The following is a 25,501-nucleotide window of genomic DNA, read 5'->3' on the forward strand; positions in this document are numbered from 1 at the left end:
CCCGAGCTAACAGCCCTCCATGTGGGGCCCTATCCCTTTCTCAGGCAAAACATGCCAGTCATTTCCTCCCCTGTGCTTGTTGCCCTCAGACCTCACAGCACTGAACAAGAGGCAAGAAGCAAACTAGCAGCACAGGGCAGGCCTCTGCAGCTGCTAAGAGGCGGTCCGGAAGATTGTAGTCCTCTACCATTCTGCACGGGAAACGGGGGAGGAGAGCTAGCATGCGTCTGTGACTGCATTTTAAATATGCTGGCAGTTAACATCTGACCTGCATTGGTCTGCAGACAGGGGTCAGACGCTGCCTGTGGTAAACCTGGGGGAAGAGAAAGGAATCAGGCCCATGCACAGGATCCCGGTGGGGCAGGCTCCCCCGTCTCAAATGCACCAGCTCTTGCTTTCTGCCAATCATTCAGAGCCAGGGGTTTGAAAGGAAGAAGGAAAGAGCAAGTTGTGTGCCTGGGGACAGGGCCTCGGGAAGGCAGCTCTGCTGGGAGCTGGGGCAGCCCAGTGCCAAGGCAGAGGTAGGTGGCTAGTGGGCTGCTCGTGGAGACCTGCGTGCCTGGAGGTGGGAGTGGACGGCCGTGGCAGAGGCAGAGGCTGGCCGGTTGGTTCCTGGCTCCCAGTTCCTTATCTGCATTTCCTGGTTCCTTATTTGCTGTTTCATTGTCAACGGTTTGTTAACCAGAGCTGAGGGAAGGACAGTGTTCCATGTGTCTCTGCATCTGTGTGTTTGCTGGTAAAAAAATAATATCACACAGCAAGTACATTGTGCTGAGGAAGGGGCTGAAGTGCATGAAATACAGGAGTCTTTCTCTTACCTCACTCATTGCTAACACATTTATAACTGTTGAGAATGAAACTGGGAAGAAGGGACCAGGACCTGGGAACTACCGAGTGCAGGGAAGAGGGAGAGCCCCCTGACAGCCTGCTAAGAACAGCAGCAACCTCCTGCCACATCACTTATGGAAAGTCCTTTGGCAGTGGGGAGAACAGCTCTGCCCTTATCCACATCCTGCTTTAATTTTTGAGCTCTAATGTTGGGGCCCCCAGAAAGGACTGTCTGAGACCCTCATTGACACCCAGCCAGCACTGCTTTTATGGACCTGGAGAGGGGGTTTGCTGCTGACCTACTGCCATACTGCCCACTCTGCAAGTCTTTTCTGTGAAGCTTTGGGACACATCAGAGGGGTTAGACACTCTTGACCTTTTTCAGACCATGTAAACCAGGCTGGGGTGCTGCCTGGATCAGAGACATTTGGAAAAAACCCCACTTGCCAGACAAGAAGACCTGGTAATTCCACAGGCCCCCCACAGGGCAGCACTGGGCAGTCTGAGAACTGGTATAGCAGGTTGTTAAACCTGCTGGTATTTTCTACAAGAGCTGAAAGCCAGCCCAAGTGTCCTAGCTGAGTTCCAGAGCAGGTAAATGCAGTGGGAATGCTAAATGCCCCATAACAGAGCACTATATGGATGTTAGAGTTTGTACACTTTAAATGGGAAATTACATTTTGCTTCCACTGTCTGTCCTCTGAAGTCATTGCAGAGTGCTGTGCAGCCATGGTGTGCCACCCCAGAGCTGGCTGAATTTGGACAAGGCTGAGACAAGGTGGCTTGTGCATATGAGATGAGTTTGGCTCCTCTGGGGAAATGGTGTAAACTCAGTCAGACTGATGCAGGGTGCTGGTCTGCTTCTTTGCAGCTTCCCCAGTGCACCTTACCCATTCCATCCCCAGATCTCCTAGCTGTGTGGGATCCACAGGGGCCAGGAGGAAGGCAGCTGGGGCAAAGGGCAGAAAAGCAGCAAAGGAGGCCAGGGAAATATGGTATGATAGTAAAGCAGGGACAGAAGCAGCTAGGGAAGAAAGGGGAGCAGGAAAAACTAGACTAGGTGTACAAGACAAGAGCGGTGAGAATCTAACGCAATTTCCCAGCAACTGGGGAAGAGGAAAGCTATGCTTTCTCCGGGCACCACTGATATGAATGTCTACAGAGGTGCTGCCCTTCTGCGGGGCTTGAGGGGTCAGGAGAGGACATTCCCACAGCTGTGAGCCATCAGCTCCAGGCGCTGAGCATAATGTTCTGGGAAAGGTGAGAGCGGCCAGCCCCACTCATTAACCCACTCCAGCTCTTGCTGCTTCACTGTTCTTTCTCCCTTTTCCTAGGGGTTTGGGATCATGATGAAACTGCCGGCCCAGAGCCACCCACCCTCTAAGGAAGGGGAGGGAAGCAACTGTTCCACCCCACTTAGCCATCTGCCCCTTCCAGATGCATGCTGCCATGGCTCAGTGTCTGAACCACACTGCTGGTAGGGAATCCAGGAATGCAAATGACTGATTTGAATATGGCAGCATACTGTATTTCCATCTCTGGAGCCCTAGTTGTCCTCTAAAGCAGTGGTCTCCAACCTTTGTATGGCAAAGATCACTTTTTGTAAGTAAAGGGCACCGCAGGATCTACTGCTCCCCCAGCCCCTGCCCTGCCCACCTCCCGGAAAAGCTGCCCAGGGTCTGACCCCACTCACCCAGCCCAGCCAAGGCAACAGGGCATGTGTCTCAGCCCAGCCATGTGCATCCTGCTGCTCCCAATTGTGGAGCTTCTGACAGACTGAGACCAACTGTCATGATCGACCAGTTGACTGAGATCAACTGGTTGGTGACCACTGCTCTAAAGAGACCCTGCTGCAATGGGATTTGTGTAGGAATTGGGCCTCAGCCCTCTCTCTGCAGAGTCCCTGCCCTGCACTATGTATGGGAGCCTGTGCAGTGCTGTGGGCTTGGCAGAGAAGATGATGGAAGACAGTACCTGAGCACCACAGGGAGTCATGGAGGTCCCTCTTAAAGAGCTTATAAGCTGACTCCTGCCTGGTCTGTTTCCTCACAGAGCTTCTAGTGCCCAGGACTTCTTACCCCAGATGGCTGACAAGAAACTGATAGTTGTCTTTGGAGCAACAGGCAAGTAAATCTGGAAAGCTGAGCACAGAAAAAGAATGTCCACTGCAGCTGGAGGCCCCAGCAGTGTCTGCACTAGCAACAACCTAGTTGTGTTTCCAGCTCTGGGTCATGTGCTGCAGGGGCGGGTGGCAGCATGTCAGTCACTGTGCCAAAGGCCTGGCTGGGATGGGGTGTCAGAAGGAACTACAGGAGTGTGCAACCCACTTGTGCCCTGACAGAGGTAAGTTGTTGCTGATGGGGAAACTGGTAGGAAATTATGGAAATTCCCCTTCAGAGAGGGAGCCAGTACAGCCCAGTGGGAAAAGTCACATAGGTCAGCCCATTAAAACACAGCCAGGCTCAAGGTCGCTAACACCTAGGAGATACTAGTCCTTGAGTGCTGGGAGGTAGGGTGGGTAGAAGGTAGTGATCTTCCAGTGGGGGAGGGATACATGTTTCCAAAGTGGAGGCAGGACACTACCTGCCCAGTAGTCAATGACTGGAGGACAGTCGGTTGTGAGTCCATGGGATACAAATTATACAGGAATGATACAACAGGTTGTACTAGTGGGGACTGGGACGCTACACAGATTTCTTAACTTGGGGCAATTGGAGGCAGGGGGTGCCATGTGTGTCTCTGTAGGCACATGCATGGGGCTTACATACAGCCAGGCAGGGTGTTGGGAGCAGCCCCTCCAGCTGGACGCAGGTAAATCTACAGGGAGTGGGGGTTGGAAGGCCACGGCTCGGGGACTGTCCAGGGGTCTATGTGTTTGTATGTGTGTATGTAGCAGAGGTGTGTGGAGGGGGGGTGTGTGTGAGGGGGGACAGGTACCTGCTGGCGCTGGGAGAAGGTGTCTGGGACCTGGGGCTATGGCAGAGCAGGGGGGCGGGAAGGAGGCACCTGCCCCTCCAGCAGGAGAAGGGAGTAGTGGGGGCCTTCTGGGGGCAGCGGGGAGCAGGCTGGCAACACCTAGGCCAGTGTCCTTGCTCACAGGGGCAGGGCAGCCAGGAGACATTGCCTGGCGGTGCAGGAGCCGCAGCCCAGGGCAGGAGGTACCAAAGGCCTCCCTTCCTCTTCCCTCCAGCCCACACACTCTGCCACTGCCCACATGAGCCACAGCTGCTGCAGCAACTGTGCAGTTGGGATGGGGGCAGCTTGGGGGCATCCACCAGCAGGTCACCGGGGGGGGTGGGGACAGGACACTGTAGGTTGGGAGTGTGGGGCACTAGCAGCACCATGGGGCTGCAGGTCAGGAGGAGTGGGGGGCACCAGCAGGGATGGGGGCTGTGGGTTGGGAGTAAGGGGCACTGGCAGGGCTGGGGGGTGCGGGTTGTGGCTTTATTTTTGTTTTACATTTATTTTTTGAGGCAATAATACTTGTTATTTACTGTAACAGTTAGAAACTGCCCCCCCCACACACACATGCATGTACAAAATCATATACCACCCTCCCCCCACCCCTGCTGGCAGGTGTTCTCTTTTTTTTGAAACTGGAAATATGGTAACCCTATCCAGGAAGGGAGCCTGGGGAGAGAGGAGGCAGTATAAGCACCAAAGTTGCCTCTCACAAGGTCCATAGAGAAAGGACCAGACATTTGGTCTTTGGATTTAAAGGGCCAGAAAAAAACAGAGAAAACCCACAAATTTTCCATTAAGAAATGTGTCAAAAAACAACCAAAAAATCATATTTCTCTCACAAAAACTACAAAAATATTTAGTTTTCTTGTAAAATTTCTACAATCTTCAACCAGTCAAGAAATATGCAGTCAATTGACAATATCTGACTGGCTTGCCAACCCTAATGCCATAAATCAAAAAAATGGAAAGTGGACCAAAAGAAAGCCAGCATGCTTTAATGCAGGGGTGGACAAAATACGGCCTGCGGCCAGCCCATGAGGCCATTCTATCCAGCCTGTGGGGCCCCTAAAAAAATTTAGAAAATTAAAATTGATCTGTCCTTGGTTCCTGTCAAAGTTGACAGGAACCAAGGGCAGTAGGACCCAGGGGAAGCCCTGGAGAGCTCCTGCAACAGCACAGCCTGCCCGGCCCCCCCCCCCCAGCAGCCCGGGCTTCTGGCCTGGGACCCTGTGGCTGGGAACCTCAGGTAAGGGAGGGGATGGGGGGAGAACTAGCTGGTGCTGAGAGGTGGTTGGGAGGGTGGAAGAAGCAGCCCCTTCCCCGCCCTGTGTCCGGCGCTCCCTGCTGCAGCTGCTTGCAGCCCATGCGGAGCTATCCTGAGCAGGCACAGGTAGCCCCACACAGACTGTGAGCAGCAGCACTGCGGGGCGCTGGCCACAGGGCAGGCGAGGGGCCACTTTTCCCCCCCGTGCTCAGCACCAGCTTGTAACCTGGCCCTGCACCGGCTCTGGGCTTGCCCACTGGGTCTGCATGTGGCAGCAGCAGCTGTGGCCCCACAACTTGCCGTGCCAGGCAGTGTTTGCTGCTGCTGCCCAGCGCGCAGCTCCAGGCGGGCAGCAGCAGCAAACAGTTCCTGGCACAGAAAGTGGGGGGGCCGCAACTGCTGCTGCCACGGTGCAGCCCTGACGGGCAAGGCCAGAGCTGCGTGGGACCCAGGCTGGCAGCGGTCGTGGGTTACAAGTTGGTGTTGAATGCAGGGGAAAAGTGGCCCGCCCTCACCCTCTGGCCGATGCCCTGTGCTGCAGCTGCTCACAGCCTGCCTGGGGCTGGCTGTGCCTGCTCAGGACAGCCCTGCGTGGGCTACAAGCAGCTGCAGCAGGGAGTGCTGGCCATGGGGTGGGCAAGGGGTCACTTTTCCCTGTGCTCAGCACCAGCTCCTTCCCTGTTGATGAGCTGGGGGTCGGGGCTGCACACTGCCCCCAACCTGTACCGCAGGGCTGGGGGAGCACTGGGAGTGATGAGGTGCAGGAGCAGGGCCTGCACCTGTGTCCTAGGGCCAGCACCAGCAGGACCCAGAGCAGGGTGGCAGGAGTACAGGGTCCCAGGCGGCAGGGGCTCTGTGGAGACAGGCCACCTCCCCCCTATCCCTGCTGGTGCAGCTCAGCCCAGCTCCACAGACCCCTGCCAGCCTGTGCCCTGCTCTGGGCCCCACCAGCACTGGCCCTGTGACACTGGTCCCAAGGCATTGGGACACTGGTCCCAAGATGCTGACCAGGGGGCAGGGCACCTGTCAAAGGGCAGGGCTACCCATGTGGCCCTCGTCAGCTTGTCACAACTTGGTAAGCGGCCCTCCGCCTGAAATAATCACCCGCCCCTGCTTTAATGGTAGCTTTGAAGAGGCAGTACCATACATATACTTGATTCCAAAACAAGGTTTTTTTTCCCCTTTCAGCATTGGGGGAGAAAGCCCCTCATCTTGGATTTGAATACAAGGTGGGCAGGGATAGGCAGCTGCTGTGACTCTGACTCCAGCCCCTGTCCAGCCAGTCAGCAGCAGCGGTAGCTCCAGGCCCTTGGACATTGCTGCATGGCCAGGCAGGAGCTACATTTCCACATGCTCTGTGCCCTGGGCAGGGAATGGAACTGGAGCCTCATCTGATAGTAAGGAGAGGGGGAAGGGGGCAGAGGCTGTGGGGAGTGTGGATGCAGAGGCTGCAGGGCAGGCAGGGGCTTGGGGGAACAGGTGGGAGGTAGAGACTGTGGGGGTAGGCACTCAGTCTATACCCTGTGAGTTCTTAGAGCCCTTTTGGGTCCCACTCTAGGTACCTTGCGAGACACCCCAAGCCTTATGGCTAAATGCATGGTTCCAAAGCCACCCTTTTACCACACCCCACGCCTTGCAGATGGTATATCAATGTTCTCCCTGTGACGAGGGCTTGGTCTAATTCAGCCTTCTGTTATCACTGGGATCTCCACAGCCCTACTGCTGCACCCCACTGGCACTGGGCGCTTCGCAGCCTTGCCATCATGCCCCCTTTGGCGCTGGGGCTCCACATGGTAGTTTGGCCCCTATGAGGCCTCCTCTCCGGTAGCCTTAGGCCAATCCACCGGAGTACAAACAACAACAAAAATATGAGCCCCTGGGCTATAACATAATACAAACAGTGCAGGGTGCACTCTGACTCTTTAAAAGAGACAAACTTCTCCCTGAGCACTGAGTGCCTTGCAGCCCAGGGTATCTGATAAGTTCCTGGAGCTCCATTAGTCCTGTAAGCAGCATATCAGGCAGCCACAGTGTTTCTGAGCAGCTCTTCACTGCAGGAGCTCCCTCCCCTGGCACCTGCTGGGGAACTAACCCCTGCTAGTCCCAGCCCTGGGGCTTATATGTGCTCAGGGCCCTGTCTCCTTCCAGTTAGTTGACCACATGCAGGTGCCGGCTGATTCCTTCATTAGCCTCCTGGCACAGTAACCTGCAGCTGTGGAGTGCTCTAGCTAAGCTGCCACTGCCCTTAATGGAGCAGGCACACCTCAGTGCCCTGTGACACAATAAACGTTTCTTTAAGGACATCAAAGAAGATGCCAAAGACAGCTAGAGACCTTTCAGGGAGTCGGTTGAGCCTTTAGATGATTCAGGGGTAAAAGGGTTACTAAAGGATTATCAAGAAACTTAGGGCTAGGGACAGAAATTACACATAAACCAGTATAAGTGATTGGTAAACCAATTCAAATCTGTAATACAACAGAAGTTCAAAACACATAAACCACTTTCAAAATGGCTGAAACCGGTTTAAGATAAACCTGGATGGATGTGGTATCAGACTTACCTGATTTAGATTAAATCAGTTTACTGAACATCTGTCCTACATCCCCTTCAGATCCAAATTAACTCACAGACCCTGGCATCCCAGGATGCTTTGTGCCTCCCCTGCAAACCCCCCTCATGGGGTGGGCAGGCTAATCTTGGCCCAAGCTATCTGCTCCAACTGGGCAGGGAGGCATTTTGTAGCACCCCCTGACTTTCAGCCTGAGCCATTGCAGGCACTTGGCTGTATTTCTAGAATCAAAGGTGAAGTCACTTGCTTATCAGTTCAATCTACGCAGTTTAGACTAACCTGCAGAAATTGAATTGATTCAGCCTCAGGCTTTTTGACTGTCAGTTCTTAGCCTATATATATGCTTTATATCTGTCTTTGCTGTAGAAGATGTTAAGGAGATTCCCTCACCCCATCCACTCCACTCTAGGGACAAGTCTGTGGAGCTGACCCAAACTGAGGTTTCAGTAGATGAGGTCATAAAGGAAAGTGATAAACTAAGCAGTAGCAAATCACTAGGACCTGATGACTTTCACCCTAAGGTCCTGAAGGAATTCAGGCTGGAAATTGCCAAACACCTAACCATAGTATAGAACCTATCACTATAAAACACCTTGGTACTAGAGGACTGGAAAGTTGCTAATGTGACCCCAATATTTAAAAGGCTCTAGGGGGGATGCAGGGAACTAAAGGCCAGTGAATCTAATTTATGTTCCTTGAAAACTGGTAGAAACAATAATAATCAAAAAAAGATTGTTTGCACATGGATGAACATGACTTGCTTTGAGGGTGTCAGTAAGCAGATGGATCAGGATGAACCAGTTGCCATTAGTGTATTTGGATTTCCAAAAAGCCTGTTCCAAGGTCTCTCATCAAAGGCTCTTAACAAAGTTAGGTAGTCATGGGATTACAAGGGACATCCATTCATGGATTAGAAATTGGTTAAAGTATATTAATGGTCAGTTTTGGGGGTGTAAAGTAAACAGCAGTGTTCCCCAAGAAGCGAAAGGGAACTGAAAACAAAATGTTATCATATCCTTTTATAAATCCATGTTGCATCCACATTTTGAATATTGTGCCCAGTTTTGGTTCACACATCTCAAAAAAGGACATGGAAGAACTGGAGAAGGTACAGAGAAGGGCAAGGAGTGGCTTCCATATGAGAAGACTAAAGAGGCTAGGGCTATTCAGTTTAGAAAACAAATACTTGAGGGGGAACATGACAAGGGTTTACAAAATATTATATGGTAAAGAAAAAGTAAATAGGGATTTATTATTTACTCTCAATACAAGAACTAGAGATCATAAAATGAAACAAACAAATAGGTAGTAAGTTTAAAACTAATAAAAGAAAGACAAAGGGCTGGGAGAAATGCTTTTGAGCTGTGAAGATGTGACATCTAGCCTCCTACAGGTGCTCAGGGGGGCTCTGTGGCCAGGGCTTTGCTTGAAGATGGGACCTTTCAGGTCCGAGTGGTCACACGAAACCCCAGGAAGAAGGCTGCAGTGGAGCTGAAGCAGAAGGGAGCTGAGGTGGTCAAGGGTGACCAAGATGATGAGCAGATGCTGGAGCCAGCTCTGAAAGGAGCATATGGAGCCTTTGTTGTGACAAACTACTGGGAGCACTGTAGCAAGGAGAAGGAGGTTGCACAGGTGCAAAACTCAGTTTATCTGAATGCTGTATAACACAATTGTGGAACAGAGAAGGATCTAATAGCTGCAGTGAGAGAGACATATGACAGTCATTCCACAGCTATGGCTTAGCGCAGTATGGCCAGCACCAAGTAATCAGAAATCCTGAAGCAAGCCCTGGTTTTGCAATACTGACATTGCTGGGTTTGCTGGGATTGCCCTCTGGCCCTTAGGGATCCTCTTTTCAAGCTTTTCTCCATAACCAGGAGAGGTAGAACCAGAGCTTGCTACATAGTGACTCGAGGTGCTGATGCACACTCTGAGTTCTGATCTGCACTAGCAAAGCCCTGCTCATTCTTGCCATTGCCATTGCCCTGCTCCCTGGCGAAGTAGCCTCAGAAGTTGGACTGCATGCAGGACAGAAGTGGTAGACATCTCACTGTCACACACTCTAGGAAGATACTGGTTCTTGCCCTGTTACTGTGGCCTTCACTGTACCTGTTATTCTTTCAGATGTGCTGCTGACCTGTTTTTGCAGGAAAAAAATTCCCTTTATAAAACAGTAGTCACTATGTCCCCCTCAGCAAGGTGTGCACATCAGAACAGGGAAAGGACAGCCCTGAGCTGCCTTTAGCAAGCATTGGTTTATCCATTTTTGGTAAGGGACCAGCCTGTCCCGGTACCCAAGAACTGTGCACTGAGGAACAGTATTTCCTAGTCCTAGGGAGGTTCTTGGAGCATAGGTGCATCCCGGGTGGAGGGTTTGACTCACAAGAATCACCTAAATTCAGTTTCCCTTCCCATACTTGATCCATGCATAGGGCAAGCTGTTGGCTGATATGATGAAGAGGCTGGCCCTGTGCTACGTGGTGTACAGTGGCTTGGAGAATGTGAACAAGCTGATGGAGGGCCGGCTGGAGGTACTTCACTTTGATGGCAAAGGCGAGGTTGAGGAGTACTTCCGGATGATTGGTGTCCCCATGACGAACGTCCGGCTGCCCTTCTACTTTGAGAACTTCCTCACGGTCTTCCGACCCCAAAAGGCCCATGATGGGGAAGACTATGAGCTGGGTAAGGGGCTCCAGGGAGCCATGGGAGCGTGTAGAATGTAGTTCTTATTTTCTTTCTAATAAAATTTTCTATGAGTCTATGATATCAGAAGCACTGGGATGGACCAAAGAGTTTTTTTGCTCCAGGGGTCTCCCCACACTGCAGTCAGAGGTGTGACTGCAATGTGGGGAATGTACCTGAGGTAGCTGTAGTTTAGTCAGCTTAGGTAACAACAGTGGTGGAGAGGCAGCAGTCCAGGCTTTAGTGTAGGGTATATAGGCCCACTGGAGCCTCAGAGTATTCCTGAAACCATGCTAACACCTGCTCTTGACACAAACCCTCTGCTCCACTGCTCCAGTTAAGATGTGGCTCTAATCTAGAGCTGCTTTCTAGGTTCCAGACTGTGCAGATTAACAGCAACTGGGGAGGGAGCCAATAAGGGCAGTAAAGGGAGATACTGGCTTGGGCAACCCTTTCAAATAAGTGCTGAAGCAAAGGGGCATGTTGTGCTCCATGATCTGAGCATGTGGCATGTCTCAGGGGGATAGCAGGGATGAACAAACCTTCTGCACCCAAGGCTCCTTTCAGCAGCATGTGACCCTGATTCAGAGGGAATTCTCTTAGGTCCCTAAGGCCATTTCCCCCTCATGCTGTTTAAAAAACCACCCATTTCCAGCACCCTAAACCTGTTAACTGTGGCTCTGTGGAAGGCTGGTATGGCTCAAATGCTATAATGTCCTTGACTAGAACTTGGGTCCTTCACACTCTCTGCTCTGCAGCTATCCCCCTGGGAGAGACTCCCATGGCTGGCATGGCTGTTGCTGATCTGGGGCCTGTGGTGGTTCACCTGATGAAGTCTCCAGAGGAGTATGTAGGCCAGGACCTCGGGCTCTGCACTAGCAAGTTCACTGTGGAAGAGTATGCTGCCACCTTGTCGAGACACACTGGGAAGGCTGTGAAAGACGCAAAGGTGGGAAGTGCTTTGTTTTAGTCTTTCTGCAGGAAGGAACAGGGACCTGGGCCATCAAATTCACCTGAGGAGGTAAAAATGTGCCTAGAAAAGAGGCAGATATTCACCACTCCCACACCATGCTCCTATTCAAGGTCTAGGGCTAGACACTCACACTTGCCAGTCAGTCCAGAAGATCTTAGTCCCTGGGCTTTCCTTTTAGGCAGGACCAAAACATGGATGCATGCAAGGCCTCTGTGTTGTCCATCCGTATAGCCCAGAGCAGGAGACTGTCTGACTGACTTCAGGGAAGGCACTTAAACCAATAGTCACAGGGGCCACAAACTGCTCTTCTCATTTTTAGGTGTCCAAAACAAGATGCCTAGGATTACATTTATAGAATGGAGTGCCTATGACTGTGACTGAGGTCCGTGGGAGCTGTGCTTTGACCATATAAAGAACTATAAAAATTCTAAATCCTTCTAAAGGTCTGGCCATAAGTGTCTGTAGTTGGGCAGCTAAAGTTAATGGACGTTTTTGATAATTTTGGTCTTAACCTGGCTGTGCCTCAGTTCCTATCTTTTAAATGACAGTCTCCCCACCCCCACCTCAAGGGACTGTGGTGGCAATAAACTGCTTAACAGTGGTGCAGCACTAGGACCCTTGAGAGAGCTGTCAAAATGTGCAAGCAGAAATTCTGCAACACTAGGTTCAAGGGTTTAACTTTTTCCTGAATGAGGCAGAGTATAAAAATAGCATGTAACCTTGTAGTTCTACTGCTTAATGGAAGGATGTCCAACTTTTAAGCCCCTGGGGACCACATGCCACAGGCCGCACCAGGCCACTGGGCTGCATGCCACACAGACACTCCTTTTGCTATATTGCCCACCCACACATGCACCCTCCTCCCACATGCGCACACAGCTGCACCACTTGGTTGCATTCTCTTCCCCCACTCCAAATACATGGGGTCCTGAACTCACCCTCAGTTCCCCCACAACACACTGGACTGCAGCACCCAGGAGTGGAGGCAGGAAGTGGGGCAGAGGCACCAGGAGACTGTGTGCTGTTGCAGCTGGGACAGTAGGCCAAGCGGGAGCCCAAGGGCTGCAACTTAACCCCTTGTGGGCCACCTGTGGCCTACAGACTACCAGTTGGACAGCTCTTTCCTAATGCACAGATCCCAGGGGGTTGGACTGAGGTTGCATAGAAAGGCTTAATTCTGGCATTCCCTCAGTTTACATTACTTGACTTTGCTGCCTTTACATAGGTTGTGGGTAGTGGTGGTTCTTTCGTATCCATTTTGGATTCTTTGAAGTGCCTGCCCAAGCAAAGTTTGACACACAACCCATTTTTTGTGCCGCAGGGTTCGGCCAGCAAATGTACATCAGCTAGAGATGCGAGACAACTGCATTCGTCACTGATGCAGTTCTGGTTGCAAAACCCCAGGTACAGACACAATTTTGTCAGCAGAAGGAAGGGTTTGGCAGCAAAGCTTTAGTTGTTCAGGGGAACTGTGGTAATTTTAGAGGCAGAACAATTCCTGTTAATAGAGTTGCATCCACAACATGGGTCCTACCTGCATTAGTACTGCCACTATAGTTAAAGCAGCAGCTCTCACAGGCTTCCTGCCTCTGCCCCAAGCATGATTCCCCAGAGCTGATTTCTTCCATTAGTCTTACTTGATTTTGGACAGGTCCCCGCAGTTTTTCTCTTTTTTTTGTGCACTGCCCTGAATTCTGCTTATAAGTTCTATGAAGGCAGTGGATTCAGTGAGTGTTCAAAATACAGGGGGGATGAGCCCCCCCTAAGAGACAAAAGCTTTGCATAAGCCCCCCATGGCAGAGCACGTTGGGTGCTTGCCATGTTAAGGATGTGTGAAGGATTTTAAGGGGGAGATGTGTGGTGGTGCCCCTTTCAGTGCTTGCCATTTTAAAGGTCTGAGTCAGCTGTGAGGCAGCCTACAGGTGACTGCAGAGCTAATCAGGCAGTCACATGATAGCCAGGAGACCACTTGATTGGAGCAGGGCTGAGCAACCTCACAATAAGAGCAGGGCCTAAGAAGCAGAGCTAGCAGCTGTAGTTGGGGAACTGAAGGGTGAACATCTCCTGGTTGGAGTACTGGTGTTCCCAGAACACCTGGAGGTTAAGGGTAGGAACGGTGGGGAAAGAGGAGGTTCCTGGGGACCCAAGGGGTCCCAAGCCCTGAGGAAATGGGCATGGGCCTAGGGAAAGCGAGGCCAGCCTAGGAAAGGGGCTCGGAGAGTGGGGGCCTACTGAGGGGCTAAGCAAGCCCCTGATTACATCTAGTAGTGAGGTCAGGGGCTCACTACTAGGATAGGCAATCAGCTGGCCAGCAAGCTGTAATAATGGAAGTGGAAGCCCTGCCTCCTGAAGGGAGGTATCTTATGAAGGGCTTGAGAGATGAGGCCAGGGACCGAGAGTAGGCCATGAATTGGAGGCTGCAACAGAGTGCCCAGGAGTGAGTAGCCCAGATGGAAGACCATCCAGGAGCCCAGTGAGGGGAAGAAGGACCAGGGCAGCTAGCCCTGCAGTGGTCCTGGGAATAACCTAAAACTATACTCTGCTGGAGGTTGATGGTGTGGTGGGACTGCCCGTGGTAGGGTGGTCAGCAGAAAATGCCACACCTGTGCCTCCCTAGTGAAAAGCAAGTATGGGGCTCTGGAAAGCCTCAGGCCCTGCTGCCTTGTGGGTGACCTGTGGAGGGGAAAAGCTAGGGGAGCACACCCTGAAAGAAAAGCACTAGGCTTGGGTGACAACACAGGGGCCAGGGGGGCCTGAGGCCCAATGTCTGAATGAGTGAGGCCTAGTGGGAGGCCAAGAGTGGGGCCCAGGCACATCGACAGACCCGAGGCGCAAGGGGTGCATGGCTCAGACACCCCAGTGAGGGGGTGGAGTAGTGACCCCAGTGAGGCAGGCAGAGTGTGAGGGGCTAGAAGCCTAATGTGAGGCAAGGAGCCCAGAGTGTGTGGAAGTTGAGGCCCCTGTGAGGGGCTGGAGTTGAGGCCCCAGTGAAGGCACATGGCCAAGGCATGTCTACAGAAACCTGAGGCCAAGTTTTGGCCAGAATCAAGTGCAGCCCAATTAAAGGGCCAGGAGAGCAGTAGTGATTGTGGATGCCATCTGTGAGGCATGGGACACCGTATTATCCACACAGGAGATGTTGGAGCCATGTATTATGCTCTTGGCATCAGAGTATTAAATGGGCAGCCTCCGGTGTTTTTCCATCTGCTTTCTTTGATACATCAAGGCGTGGCAGAAAAATTAAGGCAAACTGCCCTGGGTGGGTGGGTGGGCTGACATTGTGACTGGCCCCAGAGATGGTCTCCTGTCGCAGTCCCCTATAAGAGATGAGAGGTCTTATGGAGAGGTCCTGGCTCACCCCATGCTTTTCTAAGCAGCTCAGGTGGTGGCAGTAGCAGCAGCAGCAGCTGCAGGTCCTTCCAGCTTCCAGCTGCCACCGCTCCAGATTCCCCCCACCCATCCAAGAGTCGGAGTATAATTTGAACCCTGAATTCTGTGATCTTTCCACATGGCTGTAGAGCTGGGTCTGCACTTTGTTACAACCCTCTGCAGATTTCTTGCCTACCCATAGACTTGTCCCTTTTCTATAAAGATTGTTTATTCCAGGGCCCCAGTCCCTTTTATACACAGCTGTTAATAAAGCTGCCCAATAATCCTGTTTAAAGAAGGGTGAAATTGAGACATAGAAGTCAAAGGTAAAACTTTCAATTGTAGTCTCTGCTGTTGGGTACCTCACTGAGAATGGTTAAACTTCCATACAGACAGCAACTGGAGTGCCAGCTACTCAGGCTCTCCAGTCCTGTCCTGGCACCTCCAACTGGCACTTTGGAAAAACATACGTAAGTGTGACAGGAGCAAACTCCCAAACCTGGTCTCAGTACTGGCCTGCTACCTGTCTATGGGCAAACCTCCCGCCTCACTCCCTTGCCATGCCTTGTTGTTAAATAATTCAGATGTTTAGGCAGGAGGCTGCCCTTTGAGCACCTTGTTGTTCCCAGATGGTAATGCACGACTCCAATCATCCCTTATCATGTCCCATGCCTCATAGATGACATACAGTTTGTTACACCTCTGGTTTCAGCCGGGCCAAACTCAGTGCATTGTTAGGCCTCTTGCACACTGCCCTATTAAGGGCCACACTCATTCTGCCCTCCTCTCGCTGGGGCCTCCAACACTCTGCATGCTCCCACCAGGCCTCTCTTACACTGCCCTGTTTCTGGGCCACATACACCCCACCCTGCTCCCTTTGAGCGACCACATAAGCCATCAGGCTTAATTCTTCACTCCTTGGCCAGCCCTGGCACAGCCTTTTGGGTCTCTCCCAGAACTCTCATCTGCCTGGTGGCTGAGCAATTTACCAGACTATGAGCTGACTCTGCTCTTAGCCCCCACTGGGCCACTTCACCCCTCCTCTGGGCCAACACTCTACCCGTACCCTGGGACCCACGGTCTTACACCCCTATAGGTCTCTCTCTCTAGGTGCGCCTAGCCTCAACTATGCCCTTTCATTAGAGCCTGGGGACTTACACCCCCTTTGGGCTCAGGTGCTTCTCTGTAAGTGTGCCTGGCCCTAACTCCTGGATCTTAACCCCTTATGGGCTCACGTGACTCTCATTAGTGTGCCTGCCCCTGCCCTCCTTGCTCTCACAATAATCCACCAGATGGTGAGGGGTGGAGTTAAGGTGCCCCTACCCGCCTTTCACCAGGGAGGTCAATAGTCTGGCCTTTCTTGGGGACTCCCATGCCACAGGGAGTCCCATCAGGCTACCCTTCCTCCGCAGGGTGCAGTTTCCAGTCATGCCCAAGACCAGGAGCCTCCTGCCATCCCCATAGCTCCTGCTCTTACCTCCAAGATGTTTCAGGAGCAGTAGCTCAGCCAGGTGATGTTACTTCCTTGATGGCTGGCAGCAAACTGCTGCTCCAGCCCTGAGACCAGGGCTCTAAAATGGCCACCTTCTTCAAGCGCCTGCTGACTGCCTTCTCCAGCCCATAAAGTGACAGGCACCCAAAAGGTGCTCTGTCACATGAAGTGATTTATACTGAGTTGCAGAGGGACCTCCATCTGAATGGAACCAGAACTCCGGCACCCCAAACTCCATGCTGCGGCTTCAGCTACTATTGCAACTTCATATTTGTGTGTGCACACTTCCTCCCTCCCCCCCAGTTTTGCTCTGTAACACCTCAGAGGAGTAGTTCAAACTGCTACAGTAATTATGGATGTGTGGTGCCACCTCATGGTTAAATGAATGACAAACAGTATCCTGTTCAGAGTTTTATGGTAGTAGAGTGGATGTTCCAGGGATTTTGGATTTGGAAGAGGGGAAGTGGGGAGGGGGAGAGGTGCTGCCAGTGATGGGGATCTAGGCAGCAGTTGCGGAGGGCATGGTAAAATCACATTAGTTTATTTCCTACAGAAGCTATCTTCCTATAAAGCACTTCTAAGGACTTGGACTTCATGCTCCCTTCAATTTTATTATGTGGCTGCTGGTTTTGCCTCACTCCAAGAAAACCAAATCTAAATGTCACTACTAGACCCAAAAAGCAAGTTGCATCAAGGCCCATACCACCATGTTAGAAATATTCCTTTTTAAACTCTCTGCAGAAATTTTACCCCATTTCCAGCAGGGATTAAGAGCAACGTGAACTGGCCCCCTAATTCTTATTCTGACCAGCCAAGACTTCTCTCCACTCCCATTCTTTCTGCAGATCTCAGCAGAGGATTATGAGAAGCTTGGCTTCCCTGGGGCCCAGGAGCTGGCTAACATGTTCCGGTTCTACACTATGAATCCAGATCGCAATATGGAGCTGACCCTGAAGCTTAACCCCAAAGCCCGAACATTTGATCAGTGGCTGGAAGACAACAAAGTCAACTTCAAAACTCTCTGAGCCTCTGTGCAACAGAAATTAGTGAGTATCCCAGAAAAGCACAATTACTGTTGAGCAAGTCTGCATTTTCAGCACAACTTTCAAAATAAAAGGATTTGTTTCTGTAATTCGGTGAAAAACTGGAGCTACAATAGCCCAGTACCAGATTCTTAATGGTACACAGGGAGCAAGCAAGAGCTCTAGGCTACAGGCATGTGCTCTGTAGAATCATAGAATCATAGAGGTCAGGTCGGAAGGGACCTTGTAGATCTTCAAGTCCGACCCCCCACCTGGGTGGGAGAAAAAGTCTGGACTCAAATGAGTCCAGCCAGGTAGGCATCAAGCCTCTTCCTAAAGACCCCCAGGGTAGGAGCCAGCACCACCTCCCTTGGAGGTTGGTTCCAGCTCCTAGCCGCCCTAACTGTGAAGTAGTTCTTGTGGATGTCTAATCTAAACCTACTGTCCAATAATTTGTGTCCATTGTTCCTTGTCATGCCAGGGGGCACTAGGGGAAACAGTGTCTCCCCCAAACCCTTCTGGTCCCCCCTAGTGAATTTATAGACAGTCACCAGGTCCCCCCTCAGCCTTCTCTTGTGAAGGCTGAACAGGTTTAGGTCCCGCAGTCTTTCAATGAATGAATGATGTACCAGCTTCTCCCAATAAGTAATGAAGGGTTACCTATTTCCAGTATCATAAAAGAGGATACTTGGATGGTGGGGAGGGAAGGGGTAAATGATTGTGGGAGGGGGCAGTGATATGCCCATGCCCTGTCTCTGCCCCTTGCTCCTAAACCACAGCTTTCCCCAACCCTGCTGCTGCCTCTCACTCCTTACTCACTGAACCCCCCTCACCTCTGTCAGTGCCCCTCACTCCCAACTTGCAGCTCCCTGCCCTCCCACTCCCCAGCCCTGCTGCCCATACAGCTCGCATGTGCACACACATGCTCTCTCTCTCTGTCTACAGAGATCCCTTCTGATCTACTGAGGTCCCTTCTGACCCTAAAAATCTATGAAATCTGTGACGTCCAAAAAACCCCAAATGTATAGTAACCATAGAGATAACTAAATTAGTTGTTTTTAGAGTGCTGGAAAAAGTTAGTTTTTTTATTTATGTATTTATTCATTTACCTGGGGGGCTGGCTGGGAAAGTCCTGTGCTGTGCTGCCCTGTTCAGAGCTGTAAAATATTACTGGCCATTTCCACTTAGCGTCTCATGGCACAAGATCTGATTTTGGTCTTTTTTTTCCTCCTAGTTCTATGATCTGGATTTCAGCAAAGCTCACTCTCCCTAAGGAGTGCAAGATTGGACTGGGTTAAGTATATATCCCTTTGCTTTTACACTGTTGTAATTAAAGTTGCACTTACCTGACCAACCACTGCAATACCAGGAAGTCATATCAATGTGCATGGAGACTTCAGAGACAAAGCCAAGGTTTTCTAAAAGTCAGGCAGCTATAATTAACCCTTTATGTACAGCTTGTGGCTTAACTGAATTAGAGATATGAAGGGGATTTTTATAGTTGGTGATTCCTGAGCTTCCAAGAGGGCACAGATGGAGAGTTAACATTTTCACAGGGAATCCTCACTGGGGAGGAAGGTTCTCCTCACCTCCTTTCCCTGCCCCACCCCTCTGGGGTGCCTGTGCCTCATACTTTGGGAAACCCTGCGCCTCAAGCTTTGTTATTGATTTGCCTCTGCTAACTGTATATGTGTACTTAACCTTTACTGTATCCCCTCTTGCTTCCCTGCATTGGCGATGCATAGGGGGTACACGTGGGTGCACATGCACCCCCTGAGATTGGCGGTGCAACCCCTGGGCCACCTAGCATGGGCACCCCACCACTGCCAGTGACACCTGTGGGTGGTCACTGCTTGCCACCCGCCCCTTACCACTGACACCGCCAGCAGTGTCTGCAGGTGGTCACAGACCACTGGTCGCCGCTCACCGCTTGCCACCCCCTGCTGCCCATGCCGCCACAGCCGCCTGCGGGAGCTCCCTGCTCACCACCGCCATGCCCCCACTGCTGCCGCTACCTGTGGGCGTTCTCCATGACCCCCCAGCCTCTGGGGTCATGCATCGCTCATGCTCCCCTGTTCCCCCCCAACAGGTACCCAGAGGATTGTACCCTTATTATCCAGGATCCTCCATACTCTCTTGCATATATGTCATATCCTAACCCGGTTCTTTTTAAATTGTATGTGGTTAAGTTCCAACTGATGTCTCGGCTCTACTTTATGGGGAATAGGAGGAGAGCTGCTCCCCACAAGCAGCCACGCCTCCCATAGCGCACTGGCACCCACTAAATCCCTTCAATTGAAGAGGGGGTACCTTGTCTGAGTACCACCCACGTTACATAGGCCATGGCAGAAGCAGGTTAAAATACAAGTTCCTGAACTGGCAAACAGTGGGTGCATCTAGACGTTCATTAATGCACTGTAATTATGGTGTATTACAAGTTTAATACCTATAATAACAGGTTCTAAACAATGTGCTGTAATCAGCACTACTGTGCATTAGCATGAATGAACATTTTTTTTTCCTCCTGATGTTAACGCACATTAGGCTAAGTCTACTGCGCATTAGCATATTTGGGCCAGTCACGCTAATCCGCAGAATTAGTCTTCTGCATGTTAAGGGCACGTATACATGTGACTAATTGCCTGTTTTTGTGTTAATTGCGTCACACTTTACACATATGGGGTTTTTTGCTATTTAAATGAGTTTGTTACACCGTGAAATAAACCACATCCCAAAGGTGCACAGTGCAGTGATACAGCCATTGATCTGTCAGGTGTACATGGTAATTCACTGCATGATGTGTAATAAGGTAGTTTGTCCACCAGATGTCACTTCAGTTTGCAGGTATTTGTGTGTAGCGGGTATTTTTGGACACCAGGTGTAAGCCCAGCCTGACATAAATGAATCTTCTGCTGACCTACCCAAACCCCTGTACATGCCCTGCATGGCCGTAGCCAGGGTGCCCGCCTGGGCTGTGTTACCCATGGCTTCCAAAGAGGGGCCTTGATTGCCAGGGGAAATGTTGGCCTATAATACGCCCCTGGTTCATGCAAGGAATTAATAACCACTTGGTCCCCTAATGTGGGAACCTGGGAGTGGTTTCATTTACCATTCAAAGCAAATGGTGGCTGCCTGGTCCCAGGATTGCAGACTGTAGCCTACAGGCACCATAACATTTTTTTTCATTTTGTGGGCACAAGCTGACAGCATAGTCAGACCTATGGGTCCTCCTGGCAGCAGACATCCCCAGCAAGCTGCCACTGACTGCACAAAACCCCATGCCTGCCCTGCACAGCCACGGTCAGGGTGGCTGCCTGGGCCATGCTGCCCCTGACTCCCCAAGTGGGGGCCTTGATTGCCAGGGACACTGTCAGCCCATAATCCACCCCCGGTTTATGCAAGGAATTAATAACCCCTTGGCCACCTAGCATGGGCACCTGGAAGCAGTTTCATTTGCCATTCAAAGCAAATGGTGACCACCTGGTCCTACAACTCCCCAGGTCCAGGGAGGCTAGTAGGCAAGTAGGGCCAGGTGTCCATTAGGCACCTGTTGGGGGGGCCTCCCTGTCGCTCTCTACCCACAGTCCCCCCAGCCCCAACAGTGCCTCTTACTGGGGAGCTGCCAGCACAGGAGGGGCAGGACAGGGATTTACCAGGTTTACCTAACCCTCTGTGGGTCCCTCTGTTAATTTGGCAGTGAAGGGAACAAAGACAGGCAGCCAGGCTTGAGTATCTGCTAGTTGCCCATATTGAAAGAATGTATGCCTATCAAGCTTATGCAAATCCCTCCATTTGCCCGTACACACATGGAACATGAAGTCAAGCAAATCTAAACCTTTATTTACATAATTAAACATATTTTCTATATTAAGCATAATTTATATTATTTATCAAACCACAAAACCACATTCACACAGTAACGATAAGCAATAACCAACAAGCCCACAGGCAGTGTCAGCAGTACTTCTTTCAAGGGGTGTACTGCCATTTCAGAGGGTGCATGTGTACCCGTGTGCACCCCCTATGCATTGCCAATGCCAAGAAGGGGTTGCCTGGCTGTGTGAGGCGGGGAAGGGGAGTTGCAGACCCTGAGTGGCTGCAAAGATTGCCCAGTACAGCCTCCCTGCTGTGCATTGCCCTGCACCTCCCTCCACTGCCCATCTCCCTCCCTGCACTGCAGTGTCCTATGCCAACCCAATCCCTCCCCCACTTCACCTCACAGCCCAGCCTAATTGCAGGTGTCAGTTCAGATGACAGTTGACTTAAAGGGTCCCCAGGGCTTCACATACTGAAGATGTGGAGGTCGAGTGCAGCAGTCTACCTCCTCAAAGGAATCCGCAGGTGCCATTATCGGTAGTCTTCCTCTATCTTCCTTGAACTAGCTTGAATTGCAGCTGTGGTTGGTGATGTCTGCAGAGCAGAAAACGGCTTGGAGACCTCTGTCCGTCTCTGTTCAGGGTGATCGAGTACCTACATTAGTGGATGGAGGTACTTGTAATGCAACATGTGGGGTGCCCTGCCTCTGTGTTCTTGCAACATCTCAGTGGAAAGCAGCTGGCAGGATCTTGGCCATGACCCGGCCCTGGGCCCCTATCTTGTTGTGCCCCCACTCAGCAAGTCTTCTGGATACACCAAGGTATACGTGCCAGTTCACCCACAGGCTGTTGATGAACTGATGCACTACCCCAGGGTCCACCAGCACCTGTACCAGGCTCTTGGTTTCTGCTTAGGACCAAGTGGTCCTAGTCTTACATGCCTCAGTCTGCTGTCTTCTCTCCGCAGTGTCAGGCATCTCAGATCAGTAAGGGATATGGAACTATGGCCTCAATTTATAAGTCTTGAGGGGACCGGGTTCAGGAAAGTTCACACTCCCTCCAAAGCTCTTTTTGTTGCACAAAGTTTAGACACCAGACCTGCTGGCACCATGCTGGCAACTATGTATCTTATAGGCATACTTGTTCTGGGTGGTCTTTTGTGATTTTTGGCACCACAAATATCTGCAAGGTGTAGCTAATCAGTGAACCACATACTAACAGCTAGGCCCATGATGGGCACACATAGGGTCCCTTTCGGGGCATGGCATAACAGCAGGCTACCCATCAGCGACCCATGTGTCAAGACACTGGTTCACAGTTTTGTACATATCCAGTGAGGAAAGGAATACTGACAGAACTGCATGAAATTCACAGACTTAATGTGCAGGTGGGCTCACAAAGTCGCTTGCCTTTTTTATGTAAAACTAGCAAGCAAATAAATGGCTTGTGGGGGACAATTACACTGTAATCAGTATAATGGCTCAAATAAGGAACTGGCTATTTGGCTGGGATTATGGCTCCAAATTCTTTTTGGGCCACACAACACTATGCCTCTGTGGCACTGGGGGACTCTCATGGACAACCCTGACCAGAGTCTTGCCTGTCACAAAGCATGTCTTGGTGGTGCCAGGGTTTCAACTGACAGCCCCCCTACGATGTCATTAATTAGGTCGGTGGATTTATTGATGCCATTAATTTGTCATGGCCAAGGGGAGACAGGTGGTGCAAGCACTGCTGAGGTGAAGGCAGCCCCAGCCACAGCCTGGCCAAGTGCAGCAGGTGCCAGCAGTCACCCACTGACAGCAGTGAGTGGGATCAGGGTCACCCATGGATCCTGCTGGTAGTAGATAGCCCCAGGAAGCTGCTGCTGCCTGCAGGGAGCCCCATGCCTGATCCTAGTCCCTGGCCCTGGCACTGGACTGGCTGAAGGGGAGGAGGCATGCACTGCCCACCCCAGATGTTAATGGGCAGCATGCTCACCTGGGCTACACTGTCTCTGGTACCCCAGGTAGCCCATAATAACCAAGGGATCTGGAGCCCAGGCCCCAAGGGGCCCATGCATTAACCCAACACTGGTACAGAATTAATAACCGCTTTGCCGCTTTAAATGGGCTTCTGAGCATAGTCTCATTTGCCATCTAAAGCAGTATGGTGTTGGCCAATTCCAGGATTGCAGGTTCTAGCATGTAAGCATCATAACAATTTTTTCTGGTGTGTAGTCCCCCTCTCCCCCTGCCATCCAACTTTTAGTTTTACCAGGGCAGACACTTTTCCTAATTTGCCCTGGTGACTGAGGCTTCAGGTACAAGCCAGACCCGAGGCTTATGCCTGGCCTGATGCCAGTGAAGGGGCAGGCAGTGTCCTGGATGGTTGGGGGGTCGGTCGGGCAGGGCATCCTCAATTTGCTTTTTAATGGCAAAATGAACTGCTCTTGGCTGCCCACATAAGATGGCCAAGCAGTTACTGATTATTTTTATTAACCAGTGGTGAATTAAAGGCCAATGGGGCCGTTGGCAATCAGGGCCTCCCTTTGGGGAGTCAGGGACAGCAAGCCGAGACCGGCATCCTGGCCATGGCCATCCAGGGTGGGCAGTGGGCATATCCTCTCTGGCTGGACCAGGGCCAAGATCTAGGGGTGGGCATGCTGAGACCAGCTCTCTGGTGGAGAAGCACAGGTAGAGAAGCCCATCACACTCCCAAGAACCACAGACACCCCCCCCCCGGTGGACCCCTGACTCCCAGCTTGGAGCCAGGAGGTAAGTGGGGGACTGTGGCAGGTAGCCAGATAGTGGTTGGAGGCAGCTGAGTGGTGCCGAGGAGGGTCACATCCCCCCTACCCCCCCGGTCCCTACTTAGCCCAGCCCCAAGGGAGCTGCATAAACAGAGTGCACAAACAGGCACACTCTGGGCCTGGTACATGAGTTAGCACAGGAGTTCACACAGGAGGGTATGAGGAGGAGCCATCAGTGGGCACTCTCAGCCCGAGCTGCCCCCTGGCAGAGACACATGGCTCACCCCATACCTGTTGCGCCCCTGGGCAGCTGAAGCCCCCCATGCCATGGGACAGACCTCTGGCACTGGATGTCAGGTAAAGGAGACAAGGGATCAGCCCTTCCCACCCTCCAGGGAGGGACCCAGGGAGTCCCCCAGCTCCTCGGGAAGCTGGAAATCCAGGGGAGCCCCCTGCAGGCAGCTACTCGAGCCCGTCTGCCAGGCCACAGCAACAGCAACAGTGCTGGAGAGGGCCATATAGGGGTAATTACACCCATCTGGTCTCCTACTCAAACAAGCACCTAAGGAGCTGTGCAAACAGGTCTCACCCTGCAATATGGTGATGGGCATGTGTCGCACCCCTAGGCTTCTTGATCTGAGTGAGCCACCCCCACTTGCTACCTCGGAGGTCTTTACCGAGACGGAGCCTATGGTCTCAGCCTCCGCAAAGACGGAGCCCTTGACTCCAGGCTGCAGAGCCTGCCAGGCATGTCTGCTGGATGCTGGGATCTGGGGTTCAAGCACTCCTGCTTGTGGGATGTGCTTGCTGGTGGAGACTCTGGAGGGCCAGGTGAGAGAGCTCCAGGAGGAGGTGAGCAGACTGCAAGCCATCAGGCAACATGAGGTGGATATTGATGCTTACTGCCGAGCCCTACACCTGGAGAAGGATGCCATGGAGACCAGGCAGAAAAGTGGGCTTGAACAAGATACTTCAACCAATGGCAGGTGGAAGTTGGTCACATCAGGCTCAAAGCCAAGGCATGCATCAGTTCCTTCACCAATAGCCCTGCACAACAACTACACAGCCCTCACACTGTTGACAAACAAGGCACCTGCATCCTCCATGCTGAAGACAGGACAGGAACAGCCACCCGCACCAAGGAAGCAAAAAGGGTGATTGTTGTGGGGAATAGAAGGTGACTTTTGTCATCCAGATCCCTTCGCTCGAGAGGTCTGTTGCCTTCTAGGAGCCAGGATATGAGATACAACAGCAAGGATCCCAAAATTGGTCCACCCTATGGACCACTACCCCATGCTCCTTGTCCATGTGGACACCAATGACATGGCAAGAAATAACCCCCGGAGAATTATGAGCGATTACAAGACCATGGGGGTGAAGCTCAAGCAACTAGGAGCACAAGTGATCTTCTCCATCCTCCCTCAGTTAGAGGCCACAGTCATGAGGGAGGAGTGCATCGAGGAAGTCAACTGAAGGCTTTGGAGATGCTGTCACCATGTTGGTTGTGGATTCCTCGACCTTGGCATGCAGTTCGATGGCACTGGTCTACATGCAAGAGATGGTATTCACCTCACAGGCAGAGGGAAGAAGCTCTTCGTCACGAGAAGCACCAGCTTGCTGAGGAGGGCTTTAAACTAGGCATGTCCAGGGAAGAGAGGGTAGATTCCACTGCTGTACATAAAACCTTTGGCCAAGATGACCCAGGGCAGGGCATTCACACAGGGGACATTCAGATGAGTACCAATGCCCCAAGGCACTTGTAGAGTGACAAAAAATGTGAGGTAACTAGGGG

At 51.7% G+C, this 25,501-nt stretch overlaps 1 protein-coding gene across 5 annotated transcripts; it reads left to right on the forward strand.

Moving 5' to 3' along the window:
• Positions 1 to 201: 201 nt before the first annotated feature.
• Positions 202 to 18,655, forward strand: NMRAL1 (NmrA like redox sensor 1). 5 transcript variants are annotated; one of them, XM_019539996.1, is made up of 7 exons: positions 475 to 521; positions 2,881 to 3,171; positions 9,019 to 9,257; positions 10,058 to 10,307; positions 11,066 to 11,256; positions 16,987 to 17,187; positions 18,398 to 18,655. In XM_019539996.1, exons 2-6 carry the CDS (start codon positions 3,060 to 3,062, stop codon positions 17,164 to 17,166), a joined length of 972 nt encoding a protein of 323 aa, XP_019395541.1. In that variant the 5' UTR covers positions 475 to 521; positions 2,881 to 3,059; the 3' UTR covers positions 17,167 to 17,187; positions 18,398 to 18,655. The 5 variants fall into 5 exon arrangements, 4 of the variants coding, with proteins under 4 accessions (XP_019395542.1, XP_019395541.1, XP_019395540.1 ...); XM_019539997.1 differs by lacking the exon at positions 18,398 to 18,655 and having other exon boundaries at positions 202 to 521; positions 2,881 to 2,951; positions 16,987 to 17,304; XR_002102053.1 differs by lacking the exon at positions 18,398 to 18,655 and having other exon boundaries at positions 474 to 521; positions 11,066 to 11,328; positions 16,987 to 17,074.
• Positions 18,656 to 25,501: the final 6,846 nt, after the last annotated feature.

Source organism: Crocodylus porosus, unplaced genomic scaffold (assembly GCF_001723895.1).
Source record: "Crocodylus porosus isolate Cpor-Errol unplaced genomic scaffold, CroPor_comp1, whole genome shotgun sequence".
NCBI lineage: Eukaryota > Metazoa > Chordata > Crocodylia > Crocodylidae > Crocodylus > Crocodylus porosus.